Source organism: Lacerta agilis, chromosome 9, assembly GCF_009819535.1.
Source record: "Lacerta agilis isolate rLacAgi1 chromosome 9, rLacAgi1.pri, whole genome shotgun sequence".
Classification (NCBI taxonomy): domain Eukaryota; kingdom Metazoa; phylum Chordata; class Lepidosauria; order Squamata; family Lacertidae; genus Lacerta; species Lacerta agilis.
In genome coordinates, this window is record NC_046320.1 from 1,881,618 (window position 1) to 1,908,751 (window position 27,134).

At 44.7% G+C, this 27,134-nt stretch overlaps 1 protein-coding gene across 2 annotated transcripts in view; it reads right to left on the bottom strand.

Moving 5' to 3' along the window:
* UBE2Q2 (ubiquitin conjugating enzyme E2 Q2) overlaps window positions 1-19,551 on the bottom strand; it is a 39,943-nt gene extending 20,392 nt beyond the window's left edge. The window contains exons 1-5 of one of the 2 annotated variants that reach the window (XM_033159682.1): window positions 19,373-19,551; window positions 19,204-19,264; window positions 4,862-4,966; window positions 979-1,083; window positions 95-151 (exon numbers count right to left, since the gene is read on the bottom strand). In XM_033159682.1, the coding sequence (XP_033015573.1) occupies window positions 95-151; window positions 979-1,083; window positions 4,862-4,966; window positions 19,204-19,264; window positions 19,373-19,488 (444 nt within the window). In that variant the 5' untranslated portion in view covers window positions 19,489-19,551. Of the gene's footprint in view, window positions 1-94; window positions 152-978; window positions 1,084-4,861; window positions 4,967-19,203; window positions 19,282-19,372 lie in introns of those variants that run through there. The other variant, XM_033159681.1, reaches the window with a different exon arrangement.
* Between the last annotated feature and the right edge of the window lie 7,583 nt (window positions 19,552-27,134).

Consider the following 27,134-nt stretch of genomic DNA (forward strand, 5'->3'; position numbering starts at 1 on the left):
CAGAGTATCTGGGGAAACCCAGCCAGATGGGCAGGGATATATAACAAAGAAAGCATGCGCGTGCATGCACAGACATGCGCGCACACATACATACTTCACCCATATCTTCCTCCTCCTCTTCTTCTGATGTAACCTCTTCCGTTGTTCCATTCTGGAACATAACAAAATCAGATTCTTTGTTACTATCACTTTCGGTTTAAAAAAGAAAGAAAAGGAAAAAGTACGCTAGCGGCCAAGAGGCTGAATAAGTTTAAATTTGACCTCTCCTATAATCTCACTAGATGGCCGCAACACATGCTAGTTTGAGCATCCCATTCCCAATAATAACACTCACTTATTTTTCAGGGAGGTTTCATCCCGTAGGGTTTACAAGATAATGCACATGATATGTTTTGAACACTCAAAAGCATGTTAAAAATGCTAAACAGCATTACTGAAAATAGGAATTGAGCTAATGTGCTATAAAGAAGCACACACAAAGATGCAAACATAAGCGCACACTGACTGCACTTTGATAAAGAACTATCAGTTTTGGTGAAAACATTAGAAACAGAGAGGTGTCTGGTGGCGAGAGATTAAATTCTCCATGAGGCAGCGCTATGAAGGCCACAGTGAGCTTCTTAAAGCTGGAGGAGAATAAGCCTCTTGCTTCGCCCTCCATTAACTGATTAAGCAGCAGAACCTAAAAGTTATTTACAAGTCTACCCTGCTTTGTTCCAACACTAGCAAAGATAAACATAATACTCATCTCAAACAATGAGGAATGTTGTTTTCCTTAACAAGACAATGAGAACCACTTGCTCTGCATAGCAATGATTTGTGAATTAGTCACCTTTACACACCACAAAAAATAACCCATGTTGCACTCCTATGTCTGGTCAGCAGCATGCTTAACGGGGGTTCAACAATCTGTGCCCACAGCCCAAACATCAAGCAGACACATTAGCATCTGTGAGTCAGAGGAACACTAGGCTTTACCTGGCCGGTCGGCAATGGTTGATCTAACATTTCAACATCAGGATGCTGAGGAAGATTATATAGTCTGCAGAGGTCACATATCAATCGTTTCAATTGTTGGAGAAGCTACAAAACAAGTAAAATGGCTTGTGAATGGTTTGTTCTCATGTTTTATTTGAATGAAAGTTTGCCGTGCTGCGCCCTGAATCCTGTGCCCAACAAAGAGGATACCCACCTCTTAAACAAATGACTATAATAAACCCTATAATATACAAAGGCTATAGGTTGTTAAATCTTAGATTTCCTGGTACTCAGATTAATAAAGCAACAGCCTCCATCTTGTATCTATCCAGCTATTCTGGGAGGCACGCAGGATGGTCCTCTTGACCTGCTAGTACCACCTGGAGGAATTGCTCAATTGAAAGCACATACCCTGGGCATTGAAGTGTGCACATCAGAGACAAGGATTCGCTTGAACCCTTTTCCATGATGTATCAGAGTTCCATACGCACAGGAGGCTGAGTGGAGATACAATACCTATCTTCAAATATCTCAAGGACAGTCACAGGGAAGAGGGAGCATGCTTGTTTTCTCCTGCTCTGGGGGGTAGGACTCAAGGCAATGGCTTTGCAGACATCGTGATATTTCAGCGTATTTCAGTATTCAGCTGCTGGTATATCATGATGTTGAAAACCGGACATCGCCCAGCCCTAGTCTTAACTGCACCATGACAGGAAGAATCATTAGCCATATGCTTCAAAAACTAACAAACATCTAGTTTGTTTACAGAAATAAATTTATAAAAATTCGGTGTCTGACAGAATATTTGGTACCAGGAATAAATTTTCTCTGTGGCTTGGGCCATCCAGACCCACCTGTCCTGCAACACCCTGGACATGGAACACCTTGCTTACTCCAGCCCTTTGCTGCCCGGATCAGGTGTCCTGCTCTGCCTTGGCCTGGCAATTGCACTTCCTTCCAGCCCTATGAAAATTACCACTTTTACACACACACTCAAAGCACCTATTCATCTGGGCCTTAAGTGCTTTTACTTTCACCACATACACACAAATCCTAGTTTTTATCAAGTGTTAAGGGCAAGAGGGGGTCCATTTGCTGGTGGCAGCCCAAAACAGACAGAATTTTGTCTCCCAATAAGCTACATGTAACCTAGGTTTTGCACCTATGGTAGCACAGATTAACAGCTGGGAATAACATGACCACCTGTGACCACCTAGGAATCTCTGGCAATACACCAGTGTTCTGCTTCTTGACACCCTGCTCAGAGCTCATAGGATAATATTTTTAGCCTGCAAAATGCTGTTTCCCTTTAAATACCCCTCTATTCAGAGGCAGGTTTAGGTATGGCACATTCAGCATGGAAGTGCCAATGAAAGATAATCTATTAGATCAATTTGCAGATTTTTGTTTGGGCAAAATGTACAGCAGTTACTGTGTAATTCTTTATGAATGTTAAAGCTTTAACCCTAAGCATGCTTACTAGATAATTCTATCCCACTGTATCCGGTATGATTTACTTTCAAGGTTTTTCAGACTTTTTTAGGATTAGCCCATTAAACAACAAGGCAGATTCAGAGGCATCCATAAGACTCCGTGTCAAGTCTGGCTTCGTTATGCAGTGCCACTGTTTTCCCAAGTACCTGAAGCTCCTTTTTAAATAAGAGTAAGCAGGTTTCAACTCCTCATTTTTACTGTGGAGAAATCGTGACCAGGTACTGTTAAATGCTTAAGCAACCAACAGAAGGTACTGGCTTCTGCAACCCAAACAGTCCCCCTCAGTAGATTTTAAATATAGCATAGGATTCTAGTAAGCAAATTAACCAAATTCGAGTACAGTCGTACCTTGGTTGTTGAACCCCCTGGAACTCGGACGTTTTGGCTCCGAACGCTGCAAACCCAGAAATGATTGTTCCGTTTTGCGAATGTTCTTTTGGAACCTGAACATTCGATGGGGCTTCCGCAGCTTCTAATTGGCTGCAGTACCTTCCTGCAGCCAATCAGAAGCCGTGATTTGGTTTTCAAACGTTTTGGAAGTTGAATGTACTTCCGGAACGTATTCAGTTCAACTTCCAAGGTACGACTATATGCAGAGCATGGCAGACGGAAGAGGGAGAATTATAGCTTCTGGATCTCTAGTCTACCAACACTTGCTTGGGAAGGTAACATGCTTGGCTTACAGAAGCAGGACTAGCTAAGGCCCCAGTTTGAGCTACAAACTCCTGTGCTAGAAAGCTGGTCACATCCTTCCCTGCCCTGCAACCTCAGATAACCAGGAAAATGTGACTCTATTGTGGGATGCTATTAAGCAGCAGATGAAGCCACAGGCTAGGAAACAAGCACAGAATAGCTTGTTGGATGCAGAAAGCATAATGCACTCATGGATAGAAATGAACAGTGTCACTTGCCCCTATTTAGAACCAGCTACCTCCCAGGCAGCCTTGAAAGAGGCAGAACTAGTACAGGTCCAACAAGGTGAAACTGGGATAATAGTGCCAAAATGTTATAGTTATCTTTCTTGGAACTGTTTCTGAAAACACAGCTTTCCAGATGAGCTTGCTGCTGCAGCAGAACTCTTTCCAACTCATCTGAAGCTGCAAAGCCTAACAGAATGAGTCTAGCCCAGACCCTTTGATTTTTGTAATCTATTCTTATTCAAAATATGCAAGAAGAAACTTAAGCAGATGCCCCAACATCTCATTTTTAGAACAGCTTATCCCGCCTGCCTGGCAATGGACACATGAACATCTACACATCAGCATTAGATGTCCTACACAATACTGTATGTATGCATTGGTCTAAAACATGTTACACTTATCAACAGTCCACAGTTCAGATTTAAGATGCAGTATGAAACAGTTACAGACTGGAAAATGTTTAACCAAAAGTGTTTAAACTCCAGTAGTGCAGAGTAAGAGAGAGAGTAACATTTGGTACTACTACTGCTGCTCCAGAATTCCCATGGTTAAGATTTTTGGGACTGCAGCACCAAATCATGGCTGCCAAGAAGGTGGCTTGGGCTTTGCATGTGTACACCACCCATCCAGAAGACAGCAGTCCCACAAGCCAAGAATTTAGGCTAGGAAGAAATATTCTTTCCAAGTAGTGCATATTATGAATTGCCCCTTGGTTAACATCCCCAATTTGATTTCAAGAATTGGTGGTATGTTGGAAAGCCCAGTAGGACTTCAGCCCTCTGCTCTTTAAAACTAAATACAAGAAACCACTGATTTCTTAAAGAAGCCTTTCCCAACCTGGTGCCCTCCATATGCTTTAGGGTGCAATTCATATTATCCCTAAGCGTTGGTTATGCTAGCTGGGGCTACTGAGAGCTGCAGTCCCACAACAACTGGGTCAGAGAAGGCAGCGTGAAAGAATCACAAACTGAAGCTCTTCTTCTCCTGCTTGCAAGTCATAATACAGCCAGCTGTGATAAGAAAAGAGGGCAGCGCTAGTTTCAGTTTTGGAACTATGTGTTAAGAGGTACTGTCACAATATCTAGAAATTATTTTTGACAGGAAAGCATGAAAAATCCCTTCTGCTTTCTCCCATACAAATGGACAATTTTGTTCTTTATAACATGCCCCCCCCCCACGCAAAGCACACTTGTTTTCTGGCTTCTGCTTTCTGCAATTGCTAAAACATTTGTGGAAGTTACCCTGCATGAGCCTTTGCTGTGACTAAACGGTTTCTGCAAACTGAAAAAGACACTATTCTAGATCAAATCCAGCTGGTGAAGGAGTGCCACTTGTTAAACCACAAGCAGTGTTTTTGCTTAAAACAAAAAAGGCACCACCAAACAATGGCATGGCTGTGGGATTTTGACCTAATGCCCAGTTTATAACCAAATGCCAGATTAAGCAAAGGAGGACAGGTGATCTCTTACCAGAGTATTGCTCTTTTTAATATCATCTAAACGCTCCAATACTGAAGTCAAGTTGGGGTCATCTGATTCCACAAACCATATTGGCGATGAAGAGGGATAAGACTCCTGCTTAAAAGAAAGAAAGAAAGAAATATGTATTATGCCTGAACTACACATTCATATTTCAAAGCTTTTGGAGAACTGTACCTGTTCAAATATAAAGTATGTCCCATTATCAAGGTGGGAGAAAGAATGCTTTTTTAGAAACCAATAAAGCAGACCTCTGCAGCTCCCCATCTCAACTCCAGGCAGACACAGAATGTCAATTATGTAGACTGGGCAACTGTTTTCCAAAGCAGGGAGCACAATTGGCTATGAAGATTTAACTAATTGCCTGAGGAGAAAAAGCACCAACTTCTTCAACTACCATCTCAACCTTTCCTTCTTTTTCTGAGGATACCACCACTTTCTTTTAGGAAAGGGTCACTAAGACAGCTGTGCAAATTATGCTCACATGAGCCACTAGCCAAGGGGTGTGTGTGGAAAATTGCCTGCCTACATATCGTAGTAATTTGTGGCCAAAATCAGAAGGTTAAGTGTTCCTGCTAGTCAGCAGGAAGCAGATGGTGTCTGGCCAATTTGAGATATGTTCAAAAAGCCAGTTTGGGGGGGGGGGTTGCACACCAGCAAACACCAGGAGCCCCATTGTCCTAGCCGGAAATGGATGCTCCATGCATCATTATGCCCCGCCAAGGAGATAAGAACTGTGAACACATTCCCCTTCCCAATTTTAGCCTCACAACAATTCTGTGAAGTAGGCTGGCCTGAGGTGACCCAGTGAGCTTCAGAGCAGAGTGAGGATTTCAACCTAGTTTGATACTGTATTGTTAACTACTGTACCACACAGGCCTTGCCTCCAGCTCAGTTCACACATAAAACTAAGCCAAACTGCGGTTAGTGAGAATGAGCAAGAGTGAAATTGTGCCTGCTTCACTCCTCGTCTTCTGGCTGGTACAATACTCAGAGCTGTGTCAAAGTGAGCCCTCTACTACCGGTACTTCTTGCCTACTTCCCCAAGGTGAAGCCTTTTCCCTCCAGCAGGGGAGGGGGGGGGGTCTGTAAAAGAAAGCAGAGCAGCAGCAGGGATAGGGAGTGAATCCCAGATCCAGCTGGAAATGAGACTACACATTCTGAGCTCCTCCTCCAAGGTCTCATCCTATCCCAAGTTGAGTGGTTACTTACAAGCCTATGCTCAGAAATGGCACTAATAAATGCATGAGGAATCCCAGGGCAGGGCAGGGGTGGTGCAAGGTTTGGATGCTGGAAACAGATTAAAATCACTGGATAGCCATGAAGCTCCCCAAAGGGCCTTGGGCCAAACTCTGTCCCCTCAGCCTAACAGGATTTTTCTAAGGTAACTAGAATGTGGCTACTTTCACGGCAGCAAATTTCTTACAGGAATAATTAATATAACACTTCTTTCCATTTCAGATAAACCTTTCAAGCATAATTAGCTCCCTCTTGTTCTTTCCTCACCCTCCCCAATGTTAATTAAAAAAAACTCTCCATACATAAACACGCACTGGAGAGACAGAATTCGTTGGAGGAGAATCCATACTTGAGCCGCTAATTACTCCAGTAAGTAATTATATAAAAACTGAACAGATTAAGTGTGGCTAAAAAGATATGGGACTAACCCTTCTCGAAGGAACTAAAAAACAACCCTAACTCAAATCAGAAAAGTATGTCATCTCAGACACACACACACTCTTCTTAAATGAGATGTCAGGCCTAATGCTAAAAGAATCAATGCAAACCTAAAATCAGATTTGTTTGCTTTAAAAAATAAATAAAAGCAGCTTGGCTTTGTACCACCTTCAAGAGACAATCCAGGCTCACCCTCATTTATAATCAAAACAAAATAAAAAATTCCTTCCAGTAGCACCTTAGAGACCAACTAAGTTTGTTCTTGGTATGAGCTTTCGTGTGCATGCACACTTCTTCAGATACACTGAAATAGAAGTCACCAGACCCTTAGTGAGAGAGTGCAACCCTTGAGGCTTTGTTTGCTAGTCTGTGGACACTGGCATCCCCCAACGTGAGAAGGCTTAGGAGAACACCAGACACAACACCTGACTGACATGAATGCAGACTGGGAGCACAGGGGAGAAGGAAGCAAAGTTCAACATTTCCACTGTCCCAACAACAAAAGGATGCTCCCTTGAAACTGTATGCAAATAGCACCTTCAGGCTCCAATGCTGCCTAGGCCCTACTCCCTGGCAGCTGAATTTTTTTTTAAAAAAAAATATGCATCATAAACACATTCACACAATCAATCTTATGTCTAATTTGGCCCTTAGTAAATTCTAACATATCTGTCAGGGAAGAGTCAGTTCCCAGTGGGGCGGTGCAGGGGCTGTGGAAGTACAGAGAGCCCCAGCACCGTGGGGACAGCAGCAACACCTCCAGTGGGGAAAGGAGAGACAGGAAGCTAGTCAGGTGAGGAGGGGGCTTGAGTATGCTGCAGAGCCCCAGCGCTCACCTGGCCAGCCTGGCAGAGAGGAAAGCATGACGCTTCCGTCGCCCCAGTTGCCTACAGGGGTGAAACGCAAAGAGGGGAGGAAGAGGTTTGGGGTGCCGAAGTTATTTTGCTGGGGGCGCTCCCAAAAAGCGCCACTTCCGGAATCTGGGAGTGACTAAGCAGGTCATGGATTTTGGAGCTCTGCACTGTACATATTTGCACTATTAAACTGCCTCGTTACTCACGAGAAACCACCACCCGAACCTCACAATATCTTTACGGCTAGAAGTGGAAGATCTACCAATAGCTGCTCACTTGGGACACAAAGCAATTGTCTCCAGAGAGATGTGGCAACTGGAGCAGAGAATCCCAGGTCAGCAGGGCTGTTTTCAGAGCTTGTAATCTGCAAAATCTTCAAAGGCAGCCTCTGTCTAAAACTCTGGGGAGCAACAGCAGACAAGCTAGATAGGACTGCCACTGGGCAGCTTCTTGTGCACAGAAATGTTGCTTTCTGGCCCTCAAAATTTTTATTTTAATTATGTATCCTCAAAAAATCCTATCTGAAAATGAATTATGACCAAGCACAAGTCTCCTTGCTTTGTTAGTGAACTTGTTTTCCCCACTCCCTTGCTACCATATGTATGAAATGATTTCCCAGATCAACATCTGTCAAGTTTTTCACAAACAACAGATGGATGTGCTAAATACAGTACAGTATATCAGATTGCAGATAGGGGACCCAAATGATCAAATGCTCCTCCATACAGAAGAATAAATGGATCAGAAAGAAGAATTTTAGCTGCTTTCCTATGTGCAGGGAAACATCTATACTGAGAAACATTTGATCATGGGAGACTGCTCCTGTACAGCCCAGTAAAAAACACACTGCTGTTTATCAGAACTAAATCCCAGTTGAAGACATAACAAAAGCCCATGTTTATTCTGCAAGACCAGCATATTCTAAAACAAACATCCCTAATGATCAACAGTTCTACACACCTTTAGATCAAAGAGTTCCTGGTTTCCTTTAATACTGCATTTCTGCTACTTGAATGCTGACCCTCTAAAGCAAGGGTGGCCAACTCCCAAGAGACTGCGATCTACTCAGAAGAGTTAAAAACTGGCAGTGATCTACCCCCTTTTGGGGGGTTCAGGTCAAAGTTGTTGAGTTTTTTCAGGGAGGAGGTAAAATGTTAAGCTTTTTTTTAGGGGAGCCACAGTTGTTCAGCTTTTTTGGGAGGAGGCAATGATCTACCAGTGATCTACCGCAGACGTCCAGTGATCTACTGGTTGATCAAGATCTACCTGTTGGACATGCCTGCAGTCTAAAGGAAGCATGTAACGCTTAGCACAGGTCTTGGCAAAAGTCAAGAGGGTCTGCCATTTTCAAAAAGGGAACAGATTCATGCAGTTTTTGCCATAGGTTGCACCAAGCTCCACTGTTTATATTAGAAGCAGATGGGTCATGTTGCCTGGCACCAGTTTTTATTTTGTAAGACTCCTGCCATGATTCAGGATGCTTGCTATTTATTAAAACATGTTGAAGGAAGGTAAAGGTAAAGGTACCCCTGACCGTTAGGTCCAGTCGCGGACGACTCTGGGGTTGCACGCTCATCTTGCTCTATAGGTCGAGGGAGCCGGCGCTTGTCCGCAGAAAGTTTTTCCGGGTCATGTGGCCAGCATGACTAAGCCGCTTCTGGCGAACCAGAGCAGCACACGGAAACACCGTTTACCTTCCTGCCGGAGCGGTATCTATTTATCTACTTGTACTTTGACGTGCTTTCGAACTGCTAGGTTGGCAGGAGCTGGGACTGAACAACGGGAGCTCACCCCATCACGGGGATTCAAACCGCCGACCTTCTTATCGGGAAGCCCTAGGCTCAGTGATTTAGACCACAGCGCCACCCACGTCCCTCTTATGTTGAAGGAAGCAGAAGCTGTTTAGGGTGTCTGACAATTTAGAACTATGGTCAGAAGGCATATGGAGTCTGGTCTGTGCTTGGGTGGGTAATGACTGTGAACACTATAAGCCTCCTTTAGCTTCCCTGCCTTGTGGAAGAGAGGCAGGATGAATGGATATTTGTTATCAGACAGCAATTGCCAACTTCTTCCTTTGGGGGGGCAGAGCGCTCTGCATTTAATACAGTACTGTACCTGCATTTCTTCACTGTGCAGTTCTATGGAGGCCCAGAGGCCTCAGCCAAAAAAACAAGTTGGTAACACCTAGTCCAGTCCACAGAGGAGGTTTAGAATGCAGAAAATATCTCCCCTTCCTACGAGTATAGGTAAATATTGGTATAGGTAAAAATGCCATTATCTGTTTTGGGGTAGGGGCAGAAACAATCAAGGCAGCTTTTACAGATTGCTTTACACCCCTGAAGAGAAATTACTGCAACTCCGAGCTGTATAGTACTACTGATGCTGCCTACAAACTATCAAGCCTTTGGGTTTACGCAAACTACCTCCAGGAGTCTCCTCTTATGAAGAAGATTAATTCCCCACCTTTTGGCTACGTGACCATGATGCAGGTCACCCTGGGCCAGTAAACACTCAGATGGCCAGCTGCTGTCAGCAGTCCTATGCCCCAAAATGCCTTACTGGCCACGAAAAAAAAGAACACAACATTAGAATTACACCCCATGGCATAAAATGAGTCTAACTGCCTATGACAAGCTGGCACAGCCATTTTCAATTATCCAGTGTGTCAACGCCTTCATCTGTTTATTGCGTAAGGACCACAAAGAAACACAATTCTGTGTAGCAGGGACAGTAGTTCCAGGCAGAACAGACAATTCCCTCTTGAAGCAGCATGAGCTAAAGTACATCTTGTTTGCTGTAAACAGTACGACACCTCTGTACCAAAGGCACGTTGACATTGCTAAGGAAGTCCCAAGAACAGTTTAAGTCAGCTTTTCCCAAAGTAGGGCAGGTGCCTGACATGGTGCTCAAGTCCTAGCGCACAGGCCCCTTGGGGGAGCAACAACAGGCACCTCAAGACTATTGCTATCCTTTCGCTCTTGAGACCCCCATGGGACTCACAGGGCTTCATGCTGTTAAGTGTGGCTGCCAGACAGTGAAAGCTTCTTAGCATAATAAACCTGTTTGTGGTGTCAGCACACTTACTTGGCCCTTGACTCAAAAATAAACCCAACTTTGGTTCAATGGGTTTAGAACCACAATCCAAGTCAAATAAATGGTTATGGCTGCTTAAATCAGGGAGCTGAACTTAAATTTGTGGTAGTCAACAATAATGGCTACCTCATCAATATGTTTCAGATGTGTTTCTTGCACTGTTTTCTGGATCAGGTTCGCAGAACTGGCATGAGCCAGTGGACAAGTTTTGGGACACAACCAGGGAGACTCAGGTTCAAATGCCCATCCAGTCACGAAGCTAACTAGATGACCTGGCACCAGTTACTAACCTACACTCCAAGGGTTGTTGCGAGGATAAAATGGGGGGAACCAACCTGAGTTTCTTGGAGTAAAGGCAGGATTTGAAGAAGAAGAAGAAGAAGAAGAAGCTGCATCACAGCACTGTTCCCTGCAGCCTTTTTTTAAAGTGAAGTGCTGACTTGTCAGCTCTCTCATTCCTGGATCAACAGGAAAACAAGGGGGCAGGGAGCTACTACTAATCTCATCTCTGCCATTGCAGTTTTCATCAGTAATTAATATTTGGCCCCCAAGTCCTCTGCCTATTTTTTGACATCATACACTGTCCCACCCCAAGCAACTAATGGAGAGAAAAAGTTCTACATATTTTTAGAGGCAAATCAGACACGTATTGTAGTCCACTAGTAGACTACAATTCAAGGATTGTTCACAATATGGATTTGCAGGAGTAAATATTGAGATATGCCTCCATTAAAGATTAATACTGCAGTATATTAAAAGTTCACCTTTTGCTTTCTGTGTAAGAAAGATGGCAAGGCCAAAGATACCATAACTCCTAGCAGGGAGCTAGAACATCTTCAGTTTGAGTACTTAAGAGAAGTGTAACTAGCAAATTCCCAAATATGGTGGAGATTTCCATTGCTCCCATGGCTGGGGCTGATGGAAGCTGAAGTCCAACACAGCTGGAGGGCACCAGGTTCGGAAAGGCTGGAATAAAGGCTCTCAACCAGTTAAGATCCAATAGGCATTCCTCTCCTGCACAAAGAGAAGCACAGTTTCTGCATTCCTACAACAGCGATGGTTTATATTTAGTCTGCAGAGCAGCATGGCATGGCTAGAATTTCTATGTTTGTATAGAACAATCCTGTGTTTTTCCTATCTGAAACAGCTCACTTTCATCACATGTCACATGAAAACAGCACTGAGCCAAGTTGAGCATTAGTTCTATAAAACGACAGTCCTAACACACTGCAAGCAAGCAGGAACCTTTTCAGTTTCTCCTACACAACAACAGTAAGCCATCAGCATCACCACAACTGCTCCTTCCCACCCTGGACATACTTAGGTCAGGAGAAATGAATGGCTGTTGGCATGAACTTACTGGTCTCCTCTACTTCCACGAAATAAGCAAGACTCATCAAGGAAGCCCAGTGCCATATGCAGCCATTTCAACAAATATGTAACCTGATCCTAGGTAAAGGTAAAGGGACCCCTGCCCGTTATATTCAGTCGCGGATGACTCTGGGGTTGAGGTGCTCATCTCGCTTTACTGGCCGAGGGAGCCGGCATACAGCTTCTGGGTCATGTGGCCAGCATGACTAAGCTGCTTATGGCAAACCAGAGCAGTGCACGGAAATGCCGTTTACCTTCCTGCCGGAGCGGTACCTATTTATCTACTTGTACTTTGTGCTTTCGAATTGGTAGGTTGGCAGCAGCAGGGACCGAGCAACGGGAGCTCACCCTGTCACGGGGATTTGAACCACCAACCTTCTGATCGGCAAGCCCTAGGCTCTGTGGTTTAACCCACAGCACTACCTGCATCCCTGATCCTATCTGGATTTAATCAGAAACAAGTTCCACCAAGTTCACTGAGGCATACTTTGAAGTGTGCATAGCACTGCTAGCTCAAAACCCTTCGCCAGTTTACTGGTGGCATTGAATTCCTAGAAAGTTTACAGCTTTGCAGGAAGGTATGGCATCAATGTGCAAGCCTGCAAAAAGAGTTATGCCACTTCACAGCCGAGTGTCACAGGGCTGTTTTACCAGTAAGAGGTGGCAAGCTGTTAGCCAACATTAATTTAAATTTATTTATTTATAATAGCATTAAATACTGCCTTCATATAAACTATCAAGGCAGCGTACAACAATATGTACACAATAGGAACCATATGACATTTGCCTTGTGGGAGAAGAAAACTTCAAAAGGGGTGGGAACTACTATGGTGTGTGGCAATTCAGGATTCAGTAGGCTGCACTGGAGGCTCCCATCAACAGGTACCTACCACTCCTACAAGGGTTTATCAAATCCTGTAACTCTAGTGCTAGTTTTTGGCTGATAAATCTTTTTATGGTTTCAGTGTTGTTGTTGTTGTTCAGTTGTTCAGTCGTGTCCAACTCTTTGTGACCCCATGGACCAGAGCACGCCAGGCACGCCTATCCATCACTGCCTCTCGCAGTTTGGCCAAACTCATGTTAGTAGCTTCGAGAACACTGTCCAACCATCTCATCCTCTGTCGTCCCCTTCTCCTTGTGCCCTCCATCTTTCCCAACATCAGGGTCTTTTCCAGGGAGTCTTCTCTTCTCATGAGGTGGCCAAAGTACTGGAGCCTCAACTTCAGGATCTGTCCTTCTAGTGAGCACTCAGGGCTGATTTCTTTGAGAATGGATAGGTTTGATCTTCTTGCAGTCCATGGGACTCTCAAGAGTCTCCTCCAGCACCATAATTCAAAAGCATCAATTCTTCGGCAATCAGCCTTCTTTATGGTCCAGCTCTCACTTCCATACATTTCTACTGGGAAAACCATAGAGTTAACTATTCGGACTTTTGTCGGCAAGGTGATGTCTTTGCTTTTTAAGATGCTGTCTAGGTTTGTCATTGCTTTTCTCCCAAGAAGCAGGCGTCTTTTAATTTCATGACTGCTGTCCCCATCTGCAGTGATCATGGAGCCCAAGAAAGTAAAATCTCTCACTGCCTCCATTTCTTCCCCTTCTATTTGCCAGGAGGTGATGGGACCAGTGGCCATGATCTTAGTTTTCTTGATGTTGAGCTTCAGACCATATTTTGCGCTTTCCTTTTTCACCCTCATTAAAAGGTTCTTTAATTCCTCCTCACTTTCTGCCATCAAGGTTGTGTCATCAGCATATCTGAGGTTGTTGATATTTTTTCCGGCAATCTTAATTTCGATTTGGGATTCATCCAGCCCAGCCTTTCACATGATGAATTCTGCATATAAGTTAAATAAGCAGGGAGACTATATACAGCCTTGTCGTACTCCTTTCTCAATTTTGAACCAATCAGTTATTCCATATCCAGTTCTAACTGTAGCTTCTTGTCCCACATAGAGATTTCTCAGGAAACGGATGAGGTGATCAGGCACTCCCATTTCTTTAAGAACTTGCCATAGTTTGCTGTGGTCAACACAGTCAAATGCTTTTGCGTAGTCAATGAAGCAGAAGTAGATGTTTTTCTGGAACTCTCTAGCTTTCTCCATAATCCAGCGCATGTTCGCAATTTGGTCTCTGGTTCCTCTGCCCCTTCGAAATCCAGCTTGCACTTCTGGGAGTTCTCGGTCCACATACTGCTTAAGCCTGCCTTGTAGAATTTTAAGCATAACCTTGCTAGCGTGTGAAATGAGTGCAATTGTGCGGTAGTTGGAGCATTCTTTGGAATCTTTTTATGGTTTCAGTGTACTTCAGAAATTCCAACATTTCAGACACAGGACACACTTTTGACTACAACCTGCAGCAGAGAACCCACTTTAACTACTTCTTTTTTTAACATGTTCATCACACTGCTTCTCTCAATGGGCAATCAGGATAGCATGACACTTAAGACGGAATTGTAGCAAGCAGCTTGTTGTACGGGGGGCAAGATGGGCTATGACTGTTGAAAGATGGAGTAACCCACAGACCAAGAGATTTGAGCTATGAATCAGGTTGTCCCTGGCTGAAAATTCACCCCTGTCATGAACTGACTAGGTGACCTTAAGAAACTATTCTCTCCCAGTCCTCACACTTGCCATGCAGCAATAATCATACAGACCTACTTTATGTGTAAAGATTACATGAAGCACTCTGAACATTTGGAAGCGTTCAACATACCAAGCACTACTATGAATAAAGATACACCAACTCCATTCATTTTAATCTCTTTTTTTAAAGCCTTAAATAAGATTGCAGAAATACTACTGCTGTGACCCATTGAAGGTTGGGGTGCAACCTACAAGTAGATCCATTAGTTGAAAACTGATAATCTAAAGCGGGAGTGGGGAACCTGTGGCCTCCACATTCTGGACTACAACTCCCATCATCCCTGACCATGCTGTCTTAGTTACAGGTGGGTAGCCGTGTTGGTCTGCCATAGTCAAAACAAAATCGAAAATTCTTTCTAGTAGCACCTTAGAGACCAACTGAGTTTGTTCCTGGTATCTGAAGAAGTGTGCATGCACACGAAAGCTCATACCAGGAACAAACTCAGTTGGTCTCTAAGGTGCTACTAGAAAGAATTTTCGATTTTGTCATGCTGTCTTAGGCAGATGGGAGTCTGAAGGGCTAAGGGCTCCCCACCAATCCCTTAACACCAATTAGGATTAGGATAGCAATAATAAACCACTCCTGGCATAAAATGGACCCAGTATTGGCTATTGGCAGAAAACAGTTAAAAATAAAAATGTCTCTGCTCTTACTCACCTTTGATGCTTAGTATATAGACCAAGCTGAAACCGAGAAAAGAGGGAGATTCAACAGGGGGTGTCACATTTTAAATTTATGTCATATTACAAAAGTAGTAAATTTGCATGCTGTATCAAAATAACTTTTTTTCCAAGTGTGATCAGACAGGCTCCATTGCTTCAAATGGACCTTGAAAACTTACTTGTTTACTATGGCTTTTTGTAACTATTTTAATTGGACCTGCAATCTGTGATGCTGTTTTATTGTGGTTGCATTATAATTCTAAGGTTCTGCTGCGGCCGATTTTATTTTAATGTGTCTCATTGCCTGCATGTTCATTAGAACTTTTAATTTTAGTGCTCTGCTTTATGTGTTTGTGTGTGTGTGTGTGTGTATAGTTATACTACATAACTGAGTGATATTATCTGTGCGCTTTCCTTATGAGAAAGTTTGTCTCTTAAAAAGGTGGGCTCTAAATCTATAAACATTAAGGAAAATGTCCCCAGTTCATAGCCCTACACTGGATTGCTAACCATTTCTTTCTAGTAGGGCTCCTACACCTTTAAATGTGGCCCAATCGCCTTCTCAATCTGGCCCACGAACGGTCCGGGAATCAGCATGTTTTTACATGAGTAGAATGTGTCCTTTTATTTAAAATGCATCTCTGGGTTATTTGTGGGGCCTGTCTGGTGTTTTTACATGAGTCAAATGTGTGTTTTTATTTAAAATGCATCTCTGGGTTATTTGTGGGGCATAGGAATTCATTCCCCCCCCCCAATAGTCCAACCCACCACATGGTCTACCGGCCCATGACTGAAAAAGGTTGCTGACCCCTGGTTTAGACTGCACCCCATTGGCCAGATTCAACCCAGCAACGAGGGACCTACCAATCAGGTGTTGTGACTAACCAATGGACCCACCCACAACCAGGAGGTCAGTCTCCAGGTCTCACCGCAACACGTGCCCTCTTTTAGGGAGGACACTATCATTTGACATATACGCACAAGCAAATTGCACCCACATTGATTTTCCCAGCTAATAACTTGTGCTGTTTGTATGTTGCTACTTAAAGGGCCACCTTATTTTTCTCCCACCTTCCCTTTTACCCCACCCATAGCTGTGTGCTATGCTAATGATCATTTCCACTGTTGCGTTTTAATAGGGAGGGTCATGGCCCCACCAAGCTCTGATGTACAGCAGAAAATAAGCTGCTGTGGTGCTGTTCCTTCCCCATTAGACAAGAATCATGGTAAATAAAAGACTGTGTGAGTTAAGGATAGTATTTTAAATGTCAGAGATTATAAAGCAGCCTGTATGTGTTGGAAGAGGGAATGGCTGGTCCTGAAAAACAATAGGTTATTTCCGGCATGTCCAAAGTCCATTTCAGGGGCCTAATCCATCCAGCCCCTGTGGCAGTTTATTTCCTGGGGTAAAATCCTAAAAAAAAAACCCTCATGGTCCTTCACTTCATCAAATCTGGCCCTCTTTGAAAAAAGTTTGGACACCACTACGTTATTTGATCTAGAAGGTTTGGGTGGCATGCGTATTTATGGTATGAGAAGGTTAAAGTTTACAAAAAATTTTTAAATCGTAAGTAGTGTCTGAACCCGATATAAAAATTTATTCGAAAGAAAATCACCATTGTGGTTATCTCCAATAGAGGCATGTACACAAAGGAAATTGAATGTGGAAGCAGAATGGGGTACATAGAGGTTTTATATATTAAGGTTTTTTGGAGATGGTTGTGAGTTGAAAAAACAAGAAGTCAAGAAGTGAGTGATGGGGTGGCTCTAATATCACCAAGTAAATGAACTATTTAAGAAAGATAGGACATATGGCTTTATGGACCAAAGATCTGAATCTGAATTAATACTGTTAAAAGGTAAAGGAAAAATTATTTTGAAAATGTACAAAATGTTATTAGAATGGGAAACAAAAGACAAATTGGTTACATCTGCAATGATACACTGGGATAAAATATTTGGGAAATAATATTGATATGGCTTTATGGGGAAAGTTGTGGAAAGTAGATATGAAATTTACTGCTTGTTACACATTAAAGGAAAACTATTTGAAAATGATACTTAATAAACTGGCTAAAATGTATAAGACTGTATCAAGTAAATGTTGGAAATGAAAACAGTCCCAACAGTTATTTTTTCACATGTGGCGGACTTGTAAAAAAAAGCAACAAGCTTTTGGGAGCTGATACACAATGAATTAAAAAAGATGTTTAAAACAGTCATCCCCCAAAAGCCTGAAGCATTTCTTTTGGGAATAATTGGGGCAGAGGTCTCAAAAAAGTTGGTTAAATTTTTATGGTTACAGGTAGGTAGCCGTGTTGGTCTGCCATAGTCAAAACAAAATAAAATAAAAAAATTCCTTTCAGTAGCACCTTAGAGACCAACTAAGTTTGTTCTTACCAAACTAAGTTTGTTCTTTTTATTTTATTTTGTTTTAAATTTTTATGTATGCTTCCACTGGAACCAGAATAGTGTATGTGCAGAAATGGACAGAAGTTCCAACAAAAGAGGAGTTTTAGACTCTATGGAGATGGCAAAAATAAGAGACCAAAGAGATAAAATGTTTGTGGAAGATTGGAGGCAATTTTTAGACTATATTATATTATAGCCAAATGAAATCACAGATAGAACTGAAAATATAAGCAAAGGAATAAGAACGATAAAGGAATGTAATGTAGGATATATGTTATAGAAATATGTATTACGGTATATCTAAGGCAGTAGATAAAAGAATTTGAACAGAAACATCATGGAAGTGAGGATGGGAAATCAAAATGCGAAGGGAATATTGTATGGAAACTGAATTTAATTTGTTAAATTGTATGAAAATCAATAAAAAAATTATGCCAAAAAAGGGTTGAGCCATCACCAGTCTAATCCTAATCCCCAGAAATTGAGGCCTTCTCCAGACTCTGGAGTGACTCAGCCTCACAATCTGAGCTCATGGCTCTCTACCCCACCCTGACTCCTGGGCTGTCTCCTACTCCCAGTCCCCAAAGCTCCCTTTTCTAGGAGGCAAAATCAAACCACTGTGGGGTGCCCCCCCCCGCAAGCAGAACTCTTATTTCCCAAAGTGACAAGCCCCAAACCTGGGCCAGCCCCAATCTCCAACTCCCAGGATTTCTCCCTGGCATAGTAAACCTAGTCTGTCTCAAATTAAGAATCCCCCAGGTCCTTTCAAGGGTATGTGCCAAACCTGTGGGTATGGCCACCTCCCAACCCCATTTCTCAATTTTTGGACTGTTCCTCACCTCCTGCCCCTTCTAGCAAGGACTAGTCTCCTGCTTACTCACTAGCTGGGCTGAGGACGCAGCACCCACCAGCCCTCCTGGGTGCTCCTTACCCCACATCCTGGAGAATTACCCCTCTTCTGAAAATTTGGGCAAACAGGTGAGAGCCAGTGCAGTGCAGTGGGAGAGACCAGCGTTCAAATCCCCACTGGCGGCATGAATCTCACATGGTGACCCTTGGGCCAAGCACTGCCTCTACAGCACAGGGTTGTTCCACGGGGGTCACATTAGGAGGGGAGACCCATGTACCCCACCTTGTGCTCCTGGGGAGGAACAGGTTGGGATATAAATGCAAAAAGAGAACAGAAAAAGTAAGCAAGTCCCCTTCCCTCAATTCCTGGGTTGCCTTTCACCCCTTACACAGTATCCAGATTCTCACACTCCTGGGGGGTAGTGGGGAGGCAGCCAGAGCCTCTCTTCCCTCCCAGGTGCTCCTGGCCCCTCCTTAACTGCCAGCCCAACTGCCCCAAAGCAATTACTCCAGAGGAACTCTCCCACCCCTCCAGACCTGGGTTCAAATACCCACTGGGGTATGAAGCTCAATGGGAGCCCAGCCTAACCTACATCGCAGGGCTGTTGTGGGGATGAGGAAGGGGAAGGGGAGACGCAGGTAAAGGGGGGGGAATAAATGCAAAAGACAGCTCGGCTTGCCCGGCTCTGCGTGGCGCTCCTTGCCCCTTCGCAACCCCCCCCCCCGGCAGTGAGCCCCGAGCAACTACCCCACCCCGAGGCGCGGCGGCACCCACCGTGATGTTGCAGTGGATGGTGAGCGGCGGCGGCGGCGGCGGCGGCAGTGGCGTCGGGAGGCTGCCTCCCCCGGCGCTGGCGGGGCTGCCGGCGGCCGCCGTGGCGCTGGCGGGGGTGGTGGTCGGCGGGGCCGTCGGCGGGGCGGCCGTGGCGGCGGAGGGGAGCAGCACGAACTGGCAGTGGAGCTCGTCGAGCTTCCAGGAGACGATGCGGAAGCGCTCGTGGTCCTTGTCGAAGATGGACTCGAGCAGCTTCAGCTCGGCCTTCAGCCCTGACACAGACATCCTGGCCGCATCTCCGGGGCCCGGCGGCCGCGGCCTGCCTTGCCTGCCCGCCGGCCCGCCCGCCTCGCTTCCGCCCGGCCTGCGCTTGCGGCTCGGCCTCGAGGGCGGCGGGGGCGCCTCGGCGAAGCCGGCCGGCCCCGCTGGAGGCCCCCGCCCGCTTGGTAGCAGCGCAAACACCGCCGCCGCCGCCGCCGCCGCCGCCTCGGCCCGCCTCGCTGAGGGAAGTCGGCGCACGGAAGCAGCGCTCTCCGCCCGCCCGCCCGCCGGCCGACTTTTAGCTCTGGATGACTAGGCCGGGGCGGCTGGTCTCCGTGCTCCTCGCTCTCTTGCTGGCTGGCTGGCTGGCTGGCTCGCCCTCTTGCTGGGCCGGCCCCTTCCTCCGAGACAGGGGTCAGACCCACCCACGGGGCAGGGTTTGAGCCGACCCCGAGGAACAGGCAGCGCACCGCCTTCCCTGAGAGAGGGAGGGAGGGAGAGAGGGGGTGTGCCCCACATCTTAACAAGGGGTCGCTCCCAAGGGGGGTGGGAGAGGGAGGCCAGGCTGTTTTGCTTTTTCAGGGGGGAGACGGAGAGGAGGTCGAAAGGGCTGCACGAAGAAGTCAGGGTTTTTTTCTCTTTCTCAGGTTGAAATGATGAGGGGTACACAGAATGGTAGGAAGAAACCGACCTCTTCCAGCGGGGTCGGGCTTTCAGTGGGGTGGAAGAGTTGGAGAGTTGGGTCATTTAGATTCTAGTGGTCCACCCCCTACAATGCAAAGCATCCATGACATATGGCCATCCAACCTCTGCTTAAAAATCACCACAACCTCCCAAGGGAGTCCATTCCACTGTCCAACAGCTCTTACTGTCAGAAAGTTCTTAAGTGATGTTTAGTTGGAATTTCCTTTCTTATACTGTAACTTGAAGCCATGGGTTCACATCCTACACTCCCCGCCCCAAGCAGGAGAAAACAAGTTTCCTCCATTCATCATGTGACAGCCATTTGAAGATGGGCATCCTATGTCTTCTCGAATCTCCTTTTTCCCATGCTAAACAAACCCAAACTCCCTCAACCATTCCTCAGAAGGCTTGGTTTCCAGACCCAAGATCATCTTGGTTTCCATCCACTTCACACCTTCCAGCTCATCAATATCCTTCTTAAATTGTTCCAGTTACAACAGGTAGGTAGCAGTGTTGGTCTACCATAGTCAAAACAAAATATAAAATCAAAAAATCCTTCCAGTAGCACCTTAGAGACCAACTAAGTTAGCTCATACCAAGAACAAACTTAGTTGGTCTCTAAGGTGCTACTGGGAGGATTTTTTGATTTTATATTTTGTTTCTTCTTAAATTGTGGCACCCAAAACTGGACACTGGACTCCAGGTATGGCCTGACCAAGACAGAATAGAGCAGGACTATGACTTCTGTATGCTGGCTCCCTCGGCCAGTAAAGCGAGATGAGTGCCGCAATCCCAGAGTCGTCCACGACTGGACCTAATGGTCAGGGTGTCCCTTTACCTTTACCTTTATGACTTCCTGTGTTTGGAACACGATACTAGTCTTGATGCAGCCTAGAATAGCATTCACATTTTTTGCTGCTGCATTACACTGTTGTGGTCTGCCAAGGCACCTAGATCCTTTCCATATTGTAATGGCTTGGGTCACACTGCCCAGACTTGCGCCCCTGGGAGGTAATTTTGGTGCTGCTAACACAGCGGTTTGACTTCACCTATAAAAGTGCACTCCATTTTCACTTGAGATACATGGATGCCAACAACAAATGTGTGTCTGTGTGTGTTAAAAAAGGAGTGTCAGAAGAAACCTTCAACTTCGAACTATGCAAAGTAAACAAAGTAACAAACAATGAAACAAAGGGATAAAGATGTTATGACACACACTCATCCAGGAAGGCCCCTCCCCTTGCAATAAGCATTGCTTCAAAATAACATTTAAACTGCATACTTTTAAAAGTGGGTATTATTAATAATAATACCCTTCATCCAAAGATCTCAGGGGCAGGGGGTGTGGGACGGGTGCATTCTACAATGTCCCTTCAAAATATACAGAAACAAGAACCTGGTCCTTTCCTGCATAATGCAAAACTCATACAGTATGTACTGGTATATGTTTTGCACTTGGTTGTCTAGTTAGTACTGCATATTCTGCACATTCAACATATAAAGTGGCCCAATCCCGCACGCCCAGACATTTTGGCAAATTCAAAAAGTCCACCTGGACAGAAATTTTACCCCTGGAAAAGAGGCCATGTCCTGGAAAATGAGGACAGATGTCAACCCTATGTTCCTACTGGTTTCGGGTTGCTATTATTGAAAGAAAAGCAAAAATGGTGAGTCTTATTACAGATCTCATGCAGCATGCCTAATTTGTCCCTTTGTAATGGCCTTTGCACAACACCTTGTGGTGGCATTTATCTGCTTATCACATAAATATATAAATAAGTATCAAATGTTGTTAATGGACGCTAGGTGTTTTTTCCTCATTAATTATTTCAATGCATTTTTATCCTGATCTTCAGCTGGAAAGGCTCCTCGGAGTATCAGTAAAAGTGAAAATATCAGCTTTCAGAATATCGGTGAGCAAGCAACACAGCCCATGCCTTTGGGCTTACAGTCTAAAACTTCAATGAATAAATTTCCATAAATTAAATACAACCTGTATAAGTATTTATATTGTGTCTGTCCTAACAATGAGAGATGGAGGGGGAGAGAGAGAAAACAAAAATTACCAATTTTTTCCTACCATGAAGTAGCCCTTGGAGGCACCTTCTGCCAGCTTTATATTTTCATTCCTGAACTGCAAAAGGTCCTGGGGAAAAGGAACACAGCCTGGTGCTGTATTTATCCATTCTTCCCCTTCAAGAGGAAAACGAGCCTTTATACAAGTTCATTCTGTCCTCTAGTGAGTATAAAATACCGGTACTTGTAATGAGGTAGATGCCAAAAGACCCACACCTTAGTGGTAGGTGGTGGATCTGCATAAAGTGCTCAATGTTTAATCCCTGACACGGGCAACCAGGCACACTTCCATATCAAGTTGATATGGAAAGGTGCTGCCCCTCATACACACTGCATGCCCTCCTCGCTTGTGAAACATGGACCACTTATAAACACCACCTCCAGCTGCTTGAAAGATTCCATCAACGGTGTCTCCGAAAAAAATTACACATCACTTGGGAAGACAGGCAAACTAATGCCAGTGTACTGGAAGAGGCAAAGATCATCATTGTTGAAGCAATGATTCTTCAACATCAACTTTGTCACGTTGTGCGGGTGCCTGATTATTGTATTCCAAGCAACTATTCTATTCCAAACTTAAAAATGGAAACTGTAATGCTTTTATATAAAAGAGGTTTAAAGACTCTTTCAAGGTAAATCTAAAAAAAAATGTAGTATAAACACGGACAACTGGGAAACACTGGCCTGCAAGTGCTCCAGTTGGAGAGCAGCCTTTACCAAAGGCGTCATGGACTTTGAAGACGCTTGAACTCAGGATTAAAGGGGAAAACATGCTAAGAGGATCAACTCCTGTCCGGGAACCAAGCTGGAACGTGTCCAGAAGAGGGCAACCAAAATGGTCAAAGGCCTGGAAATGATGCCTTATGAGGAATGGCTTAGGGAGTTGGGTATGTTTAGCCTGGAGAAGAGAAGGTAAGGGGTGATATGATAGCCATGTTCAAATATATAAAAGGATGTCATCTAGGGGAGGGAGAAAGGTTGTTTTCTGCTGCTCCAGAGAAGCGGACATGGGGCAATGGATTCAAACTACAAGAAAGAAGATTCCACCTAAACATTAGGAAGAACTTCCTGACAGTGAGAGCTGTTCGGCAGTGGAATTTGCTACCAAGGAGTGTGGTGGAGTCTCCTTCTTTGGAGGTCTTTAAGCGGAGGCTTGACAGCCATCTGTCAGGAATGCTTTGATGGTGTTTCCTGCTTGGCAGGGGGGTTGGACTGGATGGCCCTTGTGGTCTCTTCCAATTCTATGATTCTATGATTCTATGATTAACCAATGTCCCCACTGTGGAAGGACGTGTGGATCCAGAATTGGCCTCAACAATCACTTACAGACTCACTGTTAAGACACTCGGCTACGAGTGATCGCCAAAGAAAGGAAGAAGCCACCCTTGTTGCCACCAAAGCCTCGTTTACCAGGCAACAGTGTCATGCAACAGTGGCTTCCAGGTTCAAGTAAGATCTCTCAGGGCTCTCGTGAGTTCTCGCCAGAATCCAGAAGCCATTGCAGTTGCTTCTCCTCATTTCTCCAGCAGTGGTGAAGGGCACCTGCTCACGGAGGCGCCCCTTGGATTCCACTGCCTCAGTTTGCCTCATAGATCATGGACAAACCCTGCCCAGGCATCTTCAGACCCCTCTATGTGGCTCTCCAGACCACATGACCAGGTCCCTTCTTTCACCTGCCCAAACTGTGATGGAGAGATGGGTGTATAATGTAGAAACTAAATACCTTTTGTGGTGGCAGTGTACACTTCTGTTCAAAAGTAAGATGCACGCCCACTGCCCCACCCGCCTTGCTTCTGGCCCCACCCAAACAAGCAGGTAGCCCCCAAAGGTCAAGAGGAAATGCTGCCCTCAGATTGATAAAGGTTTCCTACACCTGAGTTAGAAGGATCTGTAGCAGCAGAAGGGACACTGTGTATTGGGGACTGTGTATTGCTGCCCAGGACTGACCTGCTGGGAGCCTGAAAGGCCCTGCCCTGCCTCTCTCCACCTGGCTTGGGACGGGGCCTGGAGGGCTCCATAAAGGGCTGCTGCTGCTGCTGCTGCTGCTTGACAGAGATGGATCCTTTTTAAAATTGTTTTATTTTAAATTATTTTTATTTTTTATCTATGTCATTTTAAATTGTTATTGATATTAATGTTGTTTTTTAGTTTTAGATTTTATGATTTATGTGGAAATTGTTTTCCATTAGGTTGTGTACCCTTTGATGTGCTTTATTTATTGTTTATGACTTTTGTTAAGTTGGTAATTATGTAAATCTTGTCATGCTGTAAGCTGCCTTGAGCTCTGTTTTCACCATGGAAAGGTGGCCTACAAATAAAATGATGGTGGTGGTGATGAAAGACCTCCATTGAAGACTTTGGGGAGTCACTGCTGGCCAGAGGATGAAGACATTCCTGGGCAAGATGGTGAACACCCCTATGATGCCGTGGTGTCATGCAGAACTCTAGGGGAATGAAACTGCATGGCCTGGAGAGTAGGGGGTTCTGCCTTTGGGGACTGTGTGGATCCTTCCTGGAAGTTTTACCATTGTTTTCTAGTGTGTGTGTGTGTGTGTTTTTTTTGTAATGCTGTTGACTTGTTTTTGTTTAATGTTGATGATGCAATCCACTTAATGGTTTTTATCATCTACAATACTGTCTTATTTATTTTATAGTACAGAACATTGATTATTGCTTTCATTTCATGCATCAATGGTCTTGTTTGATAGTAAAATTCATGTTAAATTGCTCTTTTTGGGGTTGTTTTTAAAAGTCTGGAACGGGTTAATCCGTTTTGCATTACTTTCTATGGGAAAGCACACTTTGGTTTTGGAACGCTTTGGCTTTGGATTTCCAGAACAGATTAAGTTTGGGAACCAAGGCACCACTGTATGTGTGTGTGTGTTTGAAAGCTGCTCTGTGCTGTGGGAATACCAAGGAGAAAGAGGAAGGCCTGAAGTGATAGTGATGGGATGGAAATTTGCATGAAAAGAATAAACTGTTACTGTGCTGGTATTGGGTTAAGGGTGTGATTGTACTTTCTTATCATTCATGATGATGTGTGTTCTAATGTTTTTGCTAGACTACCTGTTATTTTTCTGCAAGGAATCTGTGTTTTGTTTCCTCATCTGGGACGGATGTGTCTCTCTTAGGAGGGTGTAGTATTATGAGTTTGCAGGTGGGTTAGACTCCCCTAATTCCTGAAACCAGTAAAGGGTTAGAATTTAATCTTGCCACTTGACTCCACAGATCAAGCAGGGATTCAATTGCTGGAATAGCCAGGCCAGCCTGATAATGGCTGAACCATTAAACCAACAAAGGCAAGGATATGAGCCATTCCCCAGACCCTTGGAGTGTTAATGCTGGGAACCTCTCCACCCTGCTTCATTTTCCAAAAGAAAGCACGGACCCTGGATAGATGCTCCTGGTACCCCTTGTTGTTGTTGTTCAGTCGTTCAGTCATGTCCGACTCTTCGTGACCCCATGGACCAGAGCACGCCAGGCACGCCTATCCTTCACTGCCTCCCGCAGTTTGGCCAAACTCATGTTAGTAGCTTCGAGAATACTGTCCAACCATCTCATCCTCTGTCGTCCCCTTCTCCTTGTGCCCTCCATCTTTCCCAACATCAGGATCTTTTCTAGAGAGTCTTCTCTTCTCATGAGGTGGCCAAAGTACTGGAGCCTCAACTTCAGGATCTGACCTTCTAGTGAGCACTCAGGGCTGATTTCTTTGAGAATGGATAGGTTTGATCTTCTTGCAGTCCATGGGACTCTCAAGACTCTCCTCCAGCACCATAATTCAAAAGCATCAATTCTTCGGCGATCAGCCTTCTTGATGGTCCAGCTCTCACTTCCGTACATTACTACTGGGAAAACCATAGCTTTAACTATACGGACCTTTGTCGGCAAGGTGATGTCTTTGCTTTTTAAGATGCTGTCTAGGTTTGTCATTGCTTTTCTCCCAAGAAGCAGGCGTCTTCTAATTTCGTGACTGCTGTCACCATCTGCAGTGATCATGGAACCCAAGAAAGTAAAATCTCTCACTGCCTCCATTTCTTCCCCTTCTATTTGCCAGGAGGTGATGGGACCAGTGGCCATGATCTTAGTTTTTTTGATGTTGAGCTTCAGACCATATTTTGCGCTTTCCTCTTTCACCCTCATTAAAAGGTTCTTCAATTCCTCCTCACTTTCTGCCATCAAGGTTGTATCATCAGCATATCTGAGGTTGTTGATATTTTTTCCGGCAATCTTAATTCCGGTTTGGGATTCATCCAGCCCAGCCTTTCGCATGATGAATTCTGCATATAAGTTAAATAAGCAGGGAGACAATATGCAGCCTTGTCATACTCCTTTCCCAATTTTGAACCAATCAGTTATTCCATATCCAGTTCTAACTGTAGCTTCTTGTCCCACATACAGATTTCTCAGGAGATGGATGAGGTGATCAGGCACTCCCATTTCTTTTCCAGGTGGATCACGTTTGGTCCAAACTCTCCACTATGACCTGTCCATCTTGGGTGGCCCTGCACGGCATAGCTCATAGCTTCCCTGAGTAATTCAAGCCCCTTCGCCACGACAAGGCAGTGATCCATGAAGGGGCCTGGTACCCCTGGTACCTGGTAATTAGAGATGCCATATTTGAAGAGCAAAAAAAGAGGACACATTTGCCGACTTCTACTTTTAACTATGCATCACTATGACGACTCTCATTTTACATACCCAGTGAAAAAGAGGGTGTGTCCGGGAGAAAGAGGACGTATGGCAACCCTGCTATGGTTCAGGTGGAGCAGTTGGTCAGGAGGTGGCAGCAGAGTGACAGTAATACAAACGTTTTCAGTAGAATGAGCCCAATGGCTTCAGTTCCTTGATCATTTGGGTTGCCTTTCCCAGCACATCACAGTCATTTCTGAAATAATGCAGAAGCTGCCGCC